General features: G+C 40.8%; 1 protein-coding gene across 1 annotated transcript; it reads left to right on the top strand.

Annotated features, from left to right (window-relative positions):
• Positions 1-312: 312 nt before the first annotated feature.
• On the top strand, positions 313-13,873 carry cpxm1a (carboxypeptidase X (M14 family), member 1a). Its single transcript, XM_086274304.1, has 13 exons — positions 313-685; positions 1,511-1,620; positions 3,624-3,763; positions 3,947-4,031; positions 5,315-5,465; positions 5,597-5,682; positions 5,824-5,947; positions 6,661-6,857; positions 8,770-8,949; positions 11,305-11,599; positions 12,434-12,573; positions 12,659-12,761; positions 13,132-13,873. The coding sequence occupies exons 1-13, from the start codon at positions 361-363 to the stop codon at positions 13,452-13,454; spliced, it is 2,259 nt and encodes a 752-aa protein (XP_086130430.1). The 5' UTR covers positions 313-360; the 3' UTR covers positions 13,455-13,873.
• The last annotated feature ends 428 nt before the right edge of the window (positions 13,874-14,301 follow it).

Here is a 14,301-nt window from a genome sequence, read left to right as displayed (position 1 = left end):
TGAATCATTATAAGAGGACTAGAAACCCCACTTGTCAAGTGCTATAAAACTACATGCTCACTTTGTTATAATAAACACATTTCTAATCATCATTTTAACAAATTTTTTGAAGGCAGCTCAGTGTTTGGTTCCCACGGGCACACACAGCCTATATTGTAACCACGCACAGATACATTTGCTGTCACAATTTTTTGCAGGACTTCAGCTGGAATTTTGGGAGGGAGGGAGGGAGGAAGAGTGAGGGAGTAAGGGGAGGTGGGACTGAGGAGGAGGGGAGGTGGATGGAGGTCTGGCTCTGTCATCTCATAAACCAAAGGGGAATTTTTCCCCCCTCACTCTTCTCCAGCAACAAAGACCAGGATGGAAAAGTCATTGTGCATGCTGCCTGCAGTGCTTTTTCTGGGACTTTTGACACACAGTGCTGCAGCACTGATAAACACCCCAGCACCGACTAAGAGTTATGCATTAATCAACTACACAACAACAACAAGGCCAACTCTGAATTGGACCGAGGCTGTGAAGGGCGAGAGCAGGGACGGAACGACTCCAGCAACAGCAGAGCCAGACATTTTCACCACCACTGTCAGAGACAAACAGCTGGACACCACGGACACCAGCAAAGAAAGAAACAAGAAAGAGAAAGACCCAAGAGACCGCAAGACTGAAGATGACAAATCGAAACTGGGTAGGAAAAAAATTACCCATTTAGTCTGATTTTTGCATGAAGCTGTGTTATGAGCTCCAGTATTAACTCCATATTAATTAAAGAGGCAATTAAATTGTGATACCTACCTTTTTAAAACCTTTAACACAAATCAAGCTGTAAAAGTAGATGGAGATAATTATTGCTATTATTATATTATATTTACAATCATAGAAGGTCAAAAAAATCCCAGTAAAGTTAGTTTGAAGTTTAGTTTTAGCTTAGCTTAGCTTTTAAAAATCTCTTCTCAGTCAGTCACTTAAAGGAATATGTATTTCAGCTATACACAGCTGTATAACACTGTTTAGCATTTGTTACTGCTTGTAATACTTGCTGTTGCTCATTATGTTGGATTTAGCTGTTTTGACCTGCTTGTGACTGATGTGAATGTTATTAGTTGTTCCCTAAACCACAGAATCCCCTGCAGCTGTAGCTCTCACCTCCCTGATCTGCTGAACATTTGACTTTTCTGCACTTTGTCTCAAATTACATCCAAAGCCTCCACTATTTCCAATATCTGCAGCTTCCTCTACTCCCCGAAACAAGCAGAGCAGGGGGAGGAGGAGGTGAGGGGCCTCCAAACTTCCACAGAACTGGCCCAAGATGATCAGAGATATTTCACATAACAGCTTGGAGCTCGTTTTACATCTGGCATTTGTTTGCTTACTCAGACAAACCACAAAGAGAGAGAAAGGTTAACCCTTCCGCTGTCAATCTCAGAGCTGCTTCTGCAGAGGATCAACATGTGGAGACAGAAACCCAGAGAAGATCTTATCGCGTGATGATTCACTTTTGTTTTCCGCGCAGACTGTCCTCCCCTCGGCCTGGAGTCCCTGCGAGTTGATGACAGCCAGATTCAAGCTTCGTCCTACCAGCGGTCGGGGCTGGGTCCTCACAGGGGGAGGCTGAATATCCAGGTCAGTGGGTCAGAGGCTATTACAGACACTCATCTCTCAGCATTTTGGAAAGCATTGTTAAATTTTATTAACATAAACAAACTGCACACATTTTTTTAAAAACTTGGCCCCTTTGAAAATCAAATAAAGAAATACAACCTAAAATTACCTTTATTAGTTAATTTAGATTGACTGCTGCTTCAAAGACATGAATTTGAATGGATTAAATTTGATGAATCAAGCAGAACCAACTGAATACTATTTTGTTATGTTTCAAATGTTGTGTGTGTGTGAATCTCCAGTTTCTATGCAAAGCGTATTAAAAACAGTTAAAAAAAAAATTCTTCTGTCAACGTGCAAAATCTACAGATGTTTAATTTATCACCATAGTGAAGAGAAACGTCACCATAAAGGTCCAGGAAAAACTACAGTTACTTTTTGTCACGGTTAGAATTACTTTACTTGAGACTCAGATTAATGTGGAATAAAGGATTTGGTCCAAAATGACAAGAAAGTCCACTGGGATGTTGTAATACATTATTAAATGTCTGGTGCTTTGAAGTTGTTGTTTTTTTTTTTTGGGGGGGGGGGGGGGGGGGGTTCTATTCAATTAACTAGAAATTTATTCTCGCTTTGTTAGGTTCTCTTGTTCAACTGTTTGTTAATGCAAATATCTCATTAACCTATAATATGGCAGCGTCTGAGTGCATTTAGGATGCACAGATGGTCAAGATGGCCTGATGAAGTTCAAACTGAACATCAAAATGGGGAAGAAAGGTGATATAAGTGACTTTGAATGTGACATAGTTATTGGTACCAAATGGTCTGTGCATTTCAGAAACTGCTGATGTACTGGGATTTACCCACACAAGCACCTATCGGGTTTACACAGGATGGTCTGAAAAACATCAGAAAATATCCAGTGAGCTTCAGTTATCTGGGAGAAAATGCTTTGTTGGTGTCAGAGGTCAGAGGAGACTAGCCAGACTGCTTTGAGCTGATAGGAAGGCAGCCGTAACGCAAATAATCTTTCAGAATAGCATCTCTGAATGCACAACAAGTCGAGCCTTGAAGCTACAGCAGCAGAAGACCCACTAGATGCAAATGCTATTGGCTAAGAACAGGAAACTAAGGCCACAATTCACCAAAATTAGAAAACAGAAATTTGGAAAGACACTGCTTCATTTAAAAAGTCTTGAACATTCTTTCTTGAACATAAAAATGAGTTCACTGTACTCAAATACTCTACGTAATCACCAGAGCCCTACTCAACAGAGCACCTTTGGGATGCAGCTGAAAAGGGATATTCACATTGAGAATGTGCAGCTGACAAATCTGCAGCCACTGTGTGTGATGCCATCATGTCAATGTGGAGCAAAATCTTAGAGACATGTTTCTAGTACCTTGATAAATCGGTGAGGAAATAATGTATTTCTGTAATAAAGTGGCAAGTAAAGTAAGTGTGTATTTCTATTAAAAGTAGAGAAGCTGAGTTGGTTCAGCCAAAATCAATCCACCATTTCGTTGTACATGTACAATAACAATAAAGGGCTATTCTATTCTATTCTATTCTATTCTATTCTATAATCAGATATCTCGACTAATTTGATCTCATAATGGGATTAGCCATTCCTTTCAAGTTGTCATATTTAACTTAAATACTTATTTCTAGTGTTTATTACAGGAACTATAAATTATAAAGTATCCACCCTTTAACTTAGCAGGCTCATTAGCCAATAAAATAAAATCGATTCATTGTTTCTTCCAAGAAAAAAATGTACAAAAATTAAATAAAATAATCTGATGAATGCAGAGCCAGAGGTGTTTATCGCTGCAGCCGTCCACTCCTCTTGTTCTGCGGTCCAAAATCTTGAGTCTGGAGTCTGAAAGTAATTATTTCAAAATTAGGTCAGCACTCTTATGCAATGCTTTACAAGAAGGCCAAACCTCAAGTTTTCAGGGAGTGTTTCTTGGATTCTTTGAGACGTGCGTTTTTCTTTTTTTCTCTTCCTTTTTTTCCCAAGTCTGGCATTGAGGATGGAGATCTGTATGATGGAGCTTGGTGTGCCGAGTATAAGGACCGGCACCAGTGGCTCGAGGTGGATGCCCTTCATCTCACTCTGTTTACTGGAGTCATTCTGCAAGGGCGAAACTCCATCTGGAGGTCAGGTAGTATCAGGATTAAAGCTGAAAATCAAAATAATTTGTTAGCATTATGGACATTAGCTCTTCATTGAACATACTGTCTAAAGCAAAGATGGAGTGCTGTGGTATTCTTTGGCTGCCCACTGCAATGAGCTCACTGAAAAAAATATATGTTTGTTTTCCTTTTTGGTCTATGTCTTAGTTGGGACTGGGTCGAAACCTACAAAGTTCAGCTGAGTAATGACTCTGTAACCTGGCATACCTCCATGAACGGGACGCAGGAAGCGGTGAGAACTACTTCTTCTATTCTGCGATTTAAGGAACATAGATGGAAAACAGATTTTGAAGTTTCTCTGCCAAAGTGAAATATAGACTGTAAACCAAAACCTTAAGTATTGGTGCAGATTAGAGAGGACTCAGAGTGAAACAAATACAGTACGGCAAAAACTGAAATTCGGGGGTGGCCTTTAACTCATTATAACACACTATATAAACAAACTAAAGTACATAATTGATCAATGTTCCAGCATGCAGTGTGTACAAAGAAATTTAAGGTTTGACTGAAAACTGCAGTTCAAACTCTTTTTTTGCCTGACGTCACATATTTTGGAAAGTCCAAGCTCTTTCCAAGGAAATGAAGGCAAGACAAAAGTTTTCCACTTCATTTTAAAGCCATTGCTAACTCTGCCAAGAAGGTCATGTTTTCAGCTATATTTGTGTTGTAATCATTAGCACAGTGGGCCGAGCAGGCAAACCATCTGCCAAAAGGCAACTGCAGAATCAAACTCAGGCCCACTTCCTGCATGTTCTTCCTCCACTGTCCTGTCACCCCACGATTCAAGAGCTTGTAGCACCTATTTTAGCAGCAACGACTTGAATTGTTTTGTCTACAACTTTATCAGTCTCTCACATCGTTGTGGAGGAATTTTGGCGCACTAGTCTTTATAATCTTGTTGCAGTTCACTGAAGTTTGCCTTCTTAAGCTCTGGACTTTCACTGTTGCATTGCAACACCATCTTTTTCAGCTATTCTTTTGTAGATTTGCTGTGATTTTCTTGGGGTCATTTTCCTTTTGCATGACCCAATTTCAGCCAAGTTTTAGCTGTCCAACAGATGGACTCACATTTGTCTCTACAATACTTTGGTATACAGAGGAATCCGTGGTCGACTCAATGAGTGTAAGGTACCCAGGTCTCGTGGCTGCATAACAAGCCCAAATTATAACCACCGCACCACCGTGCTTGACAGTTGGTATGAGGTGTTTGTGCCGATACGCTGTGTTTAGTTTTCTCCAAACGTAGCACTGTGCATTTTGGCCAAACATCCCATCTCTTCAAAGGACATTGTTCCAGATGCCTTGTGGTTGTTCTGAGGCAATTTTGCACACATAAGCTGTGGTGGCATGTTATTTTTAGAATTAAGTTCTTTGGAAATGGCCTAATAAACATCGTAAATAAAACCTGATAAGGCCAGATTACTATTATGTTATCCTTATATACAAAACCTTAGGGTCTGCTATCTTTTTTCCATGACTCCACAAACTTATATGAACTCACATTGAATTGTGCAGCTATTTGAAGGAAACCAGAATCCTGAGACGCCGGTTCTTGGGCTCCTTCCTGTTCCCACCGTTGCCCGTTTCATCCGCATCAACCCACAGACCTGGTACTCCAACGGGACCGTCTGCCTCAGGGCTGAAATACTTGGCTGCCGTGTTCACGGTAGGAAAAAAAAACAGTAGTCGAGAGGGACACAGCATTTACTGTGGATGTTCAAATGCATTAAGATGTTGACCTCCGAAAGTCAATTAAAAGAAAATATGTAACTGGAAACATCTGCTACTTTCTTTAAGATCCATCTGACATTTACTCAGCACATGAATCAGGATCCAAGGATGCTCTGGACTTTAGACACCACAACTACAAAGAGATGAGAAAGGTTAGGAAAGTTACAGGATGAGTGGCTTTCCCATAAACACCAGGGTTTTTACTCATGCTCTTAACGGTTTGCAGATTTGGTAAAAGTTCAGCTTTAACCCTTTTAAGCCTTACACTCCAGCGTGTTTTCTGAACCCTGAAGCTCATGAAGTCTGTGACGGAGGAGTGTCCCGACATCACCCGCGTCTACACTATAGGGAGGAGCTACATGGGCCTCAAACTCTACGTTATGGAGATCTCAGATAACCCGGGCAAACACGAAATCGGTAAGACTTGAAGATATTGGAATGAAACTTTCTGGTTTGTCATATTTCTCAAGTTACCCAGAGTTTCGCAGCTCAGAGGTGCAGTTCAATGTCCACCATTGTTTATACAGCCTGATTTCTGCAGCAGCCCCACACAGGGAGGCAGGGGTCCTGAGGAGAAGGCCTCTCTTGTATAAACAAATGATTTTATTTCTTTGAACCATTGCCATTAGATACAGGCTTGGGTTTAAATGTGATCTGTGGCCACTCAACATCTGCCAGCAAGATTAGTAAAATCAAGTATGGTACAGCTTGTCTTTGTTTCTTAAGAGAAATGCCATAAACACGTTTCAAAATCACTTTGCTCCCAGGCATTTTGCTCTTATGCGTCAGCAGCTGTTTAATTGATTTCATGGAGTAGTGATCAGTGCCAAGTCTCAGAGAAAACACTGAGGCCTTGAACATATTTTATTTTTGTGGTAAAAGCCCAGACTTCAGGTCTTTGGAGTCATGTACTTAGAAATGCCTGGCGCCAAACTGTTGCCTAACACAGACTGCTTTATCTGAGCAATTAAATGTCCTCCTAGTGTGCTGCTGAGCTTTAGAAAACAAAAATAAACTTAAAATCTTAGATAATGTTTAATATGACCTCCTTTTAGAAGTGCCCCAGTCAGTTCTTCCACATTGTTTTATTCCTTGGCATGTAAAGTGGCTCTAAATTTTCCTCTTGGCAGGGGAACCTGAGTTTCGCTACGTGGCAGGGATGCATGGAAATGAAGCTCTTGGTCGAGAGCTTGTCCTAAACCTCATGCAGTATATGTGCAAAGAATACAAAAAGGGCAACCAGCGTATTGTACGGCTGGTCACCGAGACGCGAATCCACCTCCTGCCTTCCATGAACCCAGATGGATATGAGGAGGCTTATGTGAAGGTGGGTAAATCTTAATTAGGCTCATGTCTTGTTCTTTAAAAAATATATATATATTAGGGGTGCAACGATATTCGTATCGATATTGAACCGTTCGATACAGTGCTTTCGGTTCGGTACGCATATGTATGAACAATACAACATTTGTAATTTATTTTATCAACTTTCCTTCTGACGATGCTGTCTGTGTTGAGCGCTCAGTGAATCTGCGTTCGACTACTCCGCCTAGGCTGCACTGTCGAGCGCAGATCCACTGAGCGCTCAACGCAGACAGCATTGTCAGGAGGAAGAGCGCAGGGCAAGCTAGCGAGACAGAAGTTAAGCTCTCCTTGCAAGATGGACCTCCCCCACCCTCATTCAGATCTGGCGTTTGGAATTATTTTGGTTTTCATGTGACGTATGACCCTGAAGGTAAGCGAGTCATGGACTAAAGTAAAACAGTATGTTGGATGTGCCGTGCAATGCTTAATTACATTGATGTGAACTAGTGTGTTAGCGCAGTTAGCTCGTTAACGTGTTGGCCGTCTAGCCCCATGCACGGGGCGATTGGCGGTAGCTCGTTAACGGAGATTTGCCATGTTGTGGCGTTAAGGTCATTTCAACGAGATTAACCTGAAAGCACTAGTGGGAACACAACGAATATGACTGCACATTTACGCCGACATCATCCTAGTGCAAAGACAAAAACAACAAGCATGCTACTAACTTTAGCCGAGTCATTTAGACAGCTGTTAGCACGTGATTCTCCTTATGCTGCTGAGAATATAGCCCAGAAGAAGCGGATAGTATAGCTTTTATTTTGGAAAGAGACATTTCCCTGTAATAAACTCTCTTTTCCAAAGATGAGTGATTCCTCAATCAGATACAGGGCTTGCAATATCGCTAGCCCGACGTCCTGGAGCTAGCGATCTTTCCAGTCGGGCTACAAAAATCTCTCTGCCCTGCCCGTCGGGCTATTGTAGGAAAAATATATGTCAATGCTTTTGCATTCTTTCAGAAATGTAGCTGGGTAATTATGTCATTGGCATCGGTGAGCCACTGTCAATATGTGACATATTGAAATCGCGTTTGAATTTGCGCTTGTTTTTTTGCTTTCACTTTGCAATGACAGCACTGATCTGTGAGTGATGATAATTTGTGCACCAATTCCTCTGACATCGTCTTATTAATCGTTAGCTTACTATGCAAACATGACAAGTGAAATCTCCGCAGCAAGCTTAAACATGTGAGAGGTTGATCGCGCAGAGAATCGCTGAGCTTATGTGAGTCCGTGTGTAAAAGCAGCAGTATATATATTTTAGTTCTGCTGAGCCAAATAAGACAGGTCGGGGTGAAGAAGTGACAGCCAAAGAAAAGCTTACCACAAAACGGAGAAGTTATGACAAATGAGACTATAAGGCAAAAAGAAAGTGCAGCTTTATGGTTTCATGGACAAAAGAATTTCTGTGGCTGCAATATGATGAGCTAAATAACCAGGGGTGCACATAAGTGGTCCGCAGGTGCGCATTCGCTGTCAAAATAAAAAACGCACACAAGGGTTAGGGTTAAATTTAAAAACTGTACTTTTGAGTTAAAATATATATTTATAATTTTAATAAATGACAAATTAAAAAGGCATGAACATTTTTTTGTATCGAAAAAATATCGAACGTGACACCAAAGTATCGAACCGAACCGAACCGTGAATTTTGTGTATCGTTGCACCCCTAATATATATATATATATATATATATATATATATATATATATATATATATATATATATATATATATATATATATATATATTATGTATGTATATATGTGTGTGTGTATATATATATATATATATATATATATATATATATGTATATATATATATATATATATATATTCTCTTTAATAATCCCCACATTATACTTGTTAATGTGGTGCAGGGTTCAGAACTGTCTGGATGGGCTGAGGGACGATACAGCTTTGAAGGAATCGACCTGAATCATAACTTCCCAGACCTGAACAACATTATGTGGGACACCGAAGAAAAAGCAGCAGATAAATCCAAAGTGCCCAACCACTACATCCCCATCCCAGAATACTACACCAAAGAAGACGCCACAGTAAGGAAATGCATCTCATTTGTGCATTTGAAAAATTCATTTCATTGGCACCACCTGGAGGCTATTTTAACATTGACAGGAAATAGAAACTAAAGCATTAGAATTGACTACAATGTTACAATGCTCACTGTTTTGTTCTCACGAAGGTCGTGAGAAAGAGCAGCTTTAGTCAGCTTTAGTCGGCGTGCCATTATTTTCATTTCATTGACATGCAAAGGCTCAGATCAGGAAATCATTTCAGAGCCAAGAAACTAGTTTTCCTGAAAGCCTGAGGATTGTCACTCAGTGTCTGGTGACAGTGTTCAAGGCAAACACAGGCTGAAATCCTGCTTAATGACAGAAAAAGATCACCAGATCTATATACAAGCTTTTCTTTGGTGAATTTCTTCTTGGGTGTGTTTTGTTATTAAAAAGGGTATTTATTTAACTGCATCATATGGGTTAGGATTATTAATCCTGCCATCTGTGTTTTATTCTGAAAATCTTTCCAGTGTCTGATTATTTCACCTGAGAACTGTACTTAAGTACCAGTTTTAGGAGCTAGGCTTAGTGTTTCCACTTGTTTGCTTCGTTGTTAGAAGTTTGACTTTGTGACATTTCAGGGTTCAGTATTGTCTTCCCTCCTTCTTCACATACATCTGACAACAGAATTTACTTCACAAAAACAGGGCTCCTCCACGTTTAAAATGTCTGCGAGTTGTTAGATGTTTCATCAGTGTAAGCAGTGCATAGATCTAATGAGAAATTGTTCGTTTTATCAGACATTAAAGTTGTTGAATGGAAAACAAATGAGAAAAAGGTATATGTTAAAAACCTGTTCAAGATCAAGTCCACAAAAGTTCACAAAAAAAAGAACAAAAGCAAGTTTTTCTGTGCAACATTTAGAATTTTCCTCTCCTTCTTTACTCCATTAACTCTCTGACTAGAGCCCGACCAATACTGGACTTTTAAATCAATTTTGAATTAATATTAATCAATATCGATACAGACTTTTTTGTGTAGAGACACTCCTGGCCATCAATTTGCAGGTTGCACAAGGTTGCACATATGCAGATTACAGTCTTTGCCATGTTGGCTTTACAATTATTAGTCAAGATCATGCTAGAAAAACAGGAAAAGAACTTTAAAGTGCATATAGAAAAGATTTTCCAAAAAGTTGCTCTCACTAATGGCAAACACGCAGTCGCTGATCACACGTCAGAAGTGGCTTACAGAAGTTACACAACTGATTTATGAAGTTATACTAGAGTGCGTCCCGGGTGTCATGAAGACAATCCCACCACAACGTTATGTCTAAGAACATATATTTCTTATAATTGCTCATCAGTGAAACACAATGACTTTAAACACTTGAAAAAAAATCTTTAGACCCTCTTACTCTCAGGAGAGAGGTCTGGGAAAGTGATTTTATAGAGAACTGATTGGTCAATAGGAGGTGATTTCATACCCGTTGATCTCTAACCTGCAACACAACCTCATGTGGAGCAGGTTGGGTTTGCAGTTTAAGTTACCGTGGCAATAAAATCAGAAAGTAGTGATCCATCGTCATAGTACTGAAACCCCAAGGTCAACCCTGAAGTTACCCAGATAAGGTGAAATCTTGCTTCATCGTTTTGGACGCCATAACGTAGCAACTCTGCTCAGACCCGCTGGTTTTTGGATTTGTAGTATTTACATGATGCCAGCAGGAAAGGAGCGCCTTGCCTCTAATCTTTAAATTTTCATCTAATCTTTATTCATTGATTTTTAAACACCAACAGTGTTAGATCAGCAAATAGCTAATATTGGCCTAATATCAGTCAGACTGTATCTGGCAGTGTCTTCCATGAACAAAGAAAGTAGTCCAAAACAAAAGCATCGCACACTCCGTAACAGGAAAACAGGGTCAGTTAACAAATCAGGGAATTAGAAACATCTGGGCAACGAGGCACAGGTCAAACTAATCACGATAACAAAACAGAGGACATAAAACTAAATGCAAAACACAGGAGACAACTAACTAGAAAACTAAAACAGGAAATAACTAAACAGGGAAACTTGGACATCACAGTAAACTTAACATAAAGGAAAAAACCCAATGAACCTAAGACTCTCATACACACAGTAACTGCAACTAAGAATGCTAAAGAAATAGAAAAGCATGCTAAGAATCAAATATAAAGTCAAAGAGAAATATGATAATGCGCTGTAGTAAAAGACAAATAACCTAATAAAATAATATGTTTTCACCTTTTTTTCTTTACTTTTAATACTGCAGCTTTTTATTTTTTGAATACTGCATGCCTTTTTACTTTTAACAATTAATTTTTTTGCAGATTCACATGCTTAAACTAAACTCCTTCTACCTCTGCCCAGGTTGCACCAGAGACACGTGCGGTCATCAGCTGGATGCAGGACATTCCCTTTGTGCTCAGCGCCAACCTCCATGGTGGAGAGCTTGTTGTTACCTATCCCTTCGACTGCACCCGTGACTGGGCGCCACAGGAAGACACGCCAACAGCAGACAACGCCTTCTTTCGCTGGCTGGCCTCGGTCTATGCCTCGACTAACCTGGTGATGGCCAACCCGGACCGACGTATCTGCCACTACGAGGAATTTCAGTCACATAACAACATCATCAACGGCGGAGCCTGGCACACGGTTCCTGGCAGTGAGTTTCATCAGTCTGTTCTGAGCATGATTTCCGCCATCTGAGACTCATCAGACCCAAAAAATGCTGCATCGTCCTCTTCAGAGGATGTTGTGTGATTTCAATTAGTGTTACAAAACAAGAGAGCAGATTGAAACACTTAAAAACATTTACTACCAATGTGCAAACATCCTGTCAAATTACATGTCCCTTAAATTAAACTAGGCTCCAGTACATATCAAATTTTAATCTTGCTATAATTTGCAAGCTTAAAAAATACATCAGAACGAGATCGCGGATACAAGCGGCAGAAATGAGCTTCCTCCGAAGGGTGGCTGGCCTCTCCCTTAGAGATAGGGTGAGAAGTTCGGCCATCCGGGAGGGGCTCAGAGTAGAGCAGCTGCTGCTCCACATCGAAAGGAGCCAGCTGAGGTGGTTCGGGCATCTGACAAGGATGCCCCCTGGGCGCCTCCTGGGTGAGGTGCTCCAGGCATGTCCCACCGGGAGGAGGCCCCGGGGCAGACCCAGGACACGCTGGAGAAATTATATCTCTCGGCTGGCCTGGGAACGCCTTGGTATTCCCCCGGATAAGCTGGAGGAGGTGGCTGGGGAGAGGGAGGTCTGGGCCTCTTTGCTTAGGCTGCTGCCCCCGCGACCCGGCCCCGGACAAAGCGGATGAAAATGGATGGATGGATGGAAAAAATACATCAATATTTAACCAAGTTAATCACTGACAGATGTCATATTTCTCTCTATTCAAGGATCAAATTCAGTTCTTTTTCCCCTTAAACCTATAAATTGCACGACTGTTTCACTCAGTATTCACTGTGTTTTCTGTGCCTGCCTTTCCTGCAGGTATGAACGACTTCAGTTACCTGCACACCAACTGCTTCGAGGTGACAGTGGAGCTGTCCTGTGATAAGTTTCCTCATGTTAGTGAACTCCCCATCGAGTGGGAGAACAATAAGGAGTCTCTGCTGGTTTACATGGAGCAGGTAAACCTGTTCAAAGAAAATGGTACAAGTTATCACGTGGTTTTCAAAGCAGTGGCTCACACGGCAGCATTTTCTCCTCTCTCAGGTTCACAGAGGCATCAAAGGTGTGGTCAGGGACAAGCTCACCAAAAAAGGAATAGCAGATGCTATAATCAAGGTGGAGGACCATGACCATGACATCCGATCAGGTCAGCCAGTTGATTTTCTTTCTAATGAGCAGGGTGTTAAAGTAAAAAGTGTCAAACTACAACCATCAAATGCATCTTTGTTTTAGCTGTATTTCTGTGTATACCAAGTTAACAGCCTGTAACCAAACACACCGAAAGAACAATTTTGACAATTGCTGTATTTGAACTGTTGTAAATGACTTACTGACCTGTAATCCGTCAAACATATCTTTGATATCAAGCCATTTGGAGCCCCAAAGAACATTTTCGTCACAAGATAGAAGCTGCAATCAGTTTTTGGCAAAATTATTAATTTATCTTCTACAGATGCATTAACCAGTACAACCAGAAACTTAGATTAAAATTCTGCAAACCTCATTTTTTTCTGTAGCCACTGATGGGGACTACTGGCGTCTTCTGAACCCAGGCGAGTACAAGGTGATCGTTTGGGCCGTGGGTTACTTCCCATCCATGCGTCGGTGCAATGTCGGCATGGAACCAAATCCCACCATCTGTGACTTCATCCTCACCAAAACACCCATCCAGAGGCTGAAGGAGATCAGGGCCAAAGGGGGGAAGATCCCGCAGGATCTTCAGCTGCGTCTTCGTGCTTTGAGGCTCCGAAAGCTACGGGCTAGCACCAAGGCAATCAACCGCCGCAGGGAGGGTCAGCGGATGAGAAGAGCTCGGTCCTCTCAAGCCTGGAAAGCATGAGAGGAGATGGGAGAACGGGTTCATGAACTGTCCTCTGGGAAAATTACATTTCTGCTGTTAAAGGAGCTTACCTGGTTAACAAAAAGTATTTCTCAGATATCAAAACATGCAGACCGTTTTATGTCTCTGACACTGTTCTCAGTTTGGGGACCCTTCAGGCTATGACAGGCACATAAACTCTTGGGGACAATGTTATTGCAGAACAGGTTTTTAAATTGGTTCAAGTATCCTTAAAAGTTACGCAAAGAGTTCCTAAATTGTGAATTTACCGTTTTTTTTTCTTTTGTACATTAACTAAGGTGAGGATTTCCATGTCAGCTGGTCTGATGTCATAAATTTTCTAAAAGTGTTTTTTTTTTATTTTTTAGTTTGGTTGTCTGACTAAAGTCCAACTGGACCAATAAAGTTAAATAACTGTGTTATCCAGTGTATTTAATCTGAACCTAAGGTTAACAGAAGTGAACAGATGAAAGAAACTGCCATTGGTTGCAATCTGAAAGTGAGGACATGAGATGAGTGGAAGGATGAAAAAGAGGGAAATCTGCGTGGCACGTGGACAAACCTCAAATCAAATGAGCTTTATTTGTATAGCACGTTTAAAAGACATCAAGCGTTGGCTAAAGTGCTGAACAGACGGACAATGTAGTCAAAATAAAAGAAAGAATTCAAATAAATGAGAGAAAAAATTTATTTTCACTGTGAACATCTAAATAAAGCCTGTGGCTAGACACCAATCCAGCCCACTGAATGGCTTAAGTTTCATAAATACATCTGTTTTAATGCTTAAATACTGCCATGCCCATTCACACTACACCAAATTAGATAACCAATAGACAAACAATAAATG

This window comes from Aulonocara sp. 'chitande type north' Nkhata Bay, linkage group LG19, assembly GCF_057382095.1.
Source record: "Aulonocara sp. 'chitande type north' Nkhata Bay isolate Kocher_YH1m ecotype deep benthic linkage group LG19, A_spYH_male_GT1.1, whole genome shotgun sequence".
NCBI classification, from domain to species: domain Eukaryota; kingdom Metazoa; phylum Chordata; class Actinopteri; order Cichliformes; family Cichlidae; genus Aulonocara; species Aulonocara sp. 'chitande type north' Nkhata Bay.
This window is presented reverse-complemented; position numbering and strand designations above follow the sequence as displayed.

Bases quoted from the DNA above. Each gene is read 5' to 3' on its own strand.
- cpxm1a (XM_086274304.1), top strand. From the start codon at position 361: ATGGAAAAGTCATTGTGCATGCTGCCTGCAGTGCTTTTTCTGGGACTT. The intron at 686-1,510 runs GTAGGAAAAAAA...TTTTCCGCGCAG, and splicing joins AGATGACAAATCGAAACTGG to ACTGTCCTCCCCTCGGCCTG. The intron at 12,762-13,131 runs GTCAGCCAGTTG...TTTTTTCTGTAG, and splicing joins TGACCATGACATCCGATCAG to CCACTGATGGGGACTACTGG.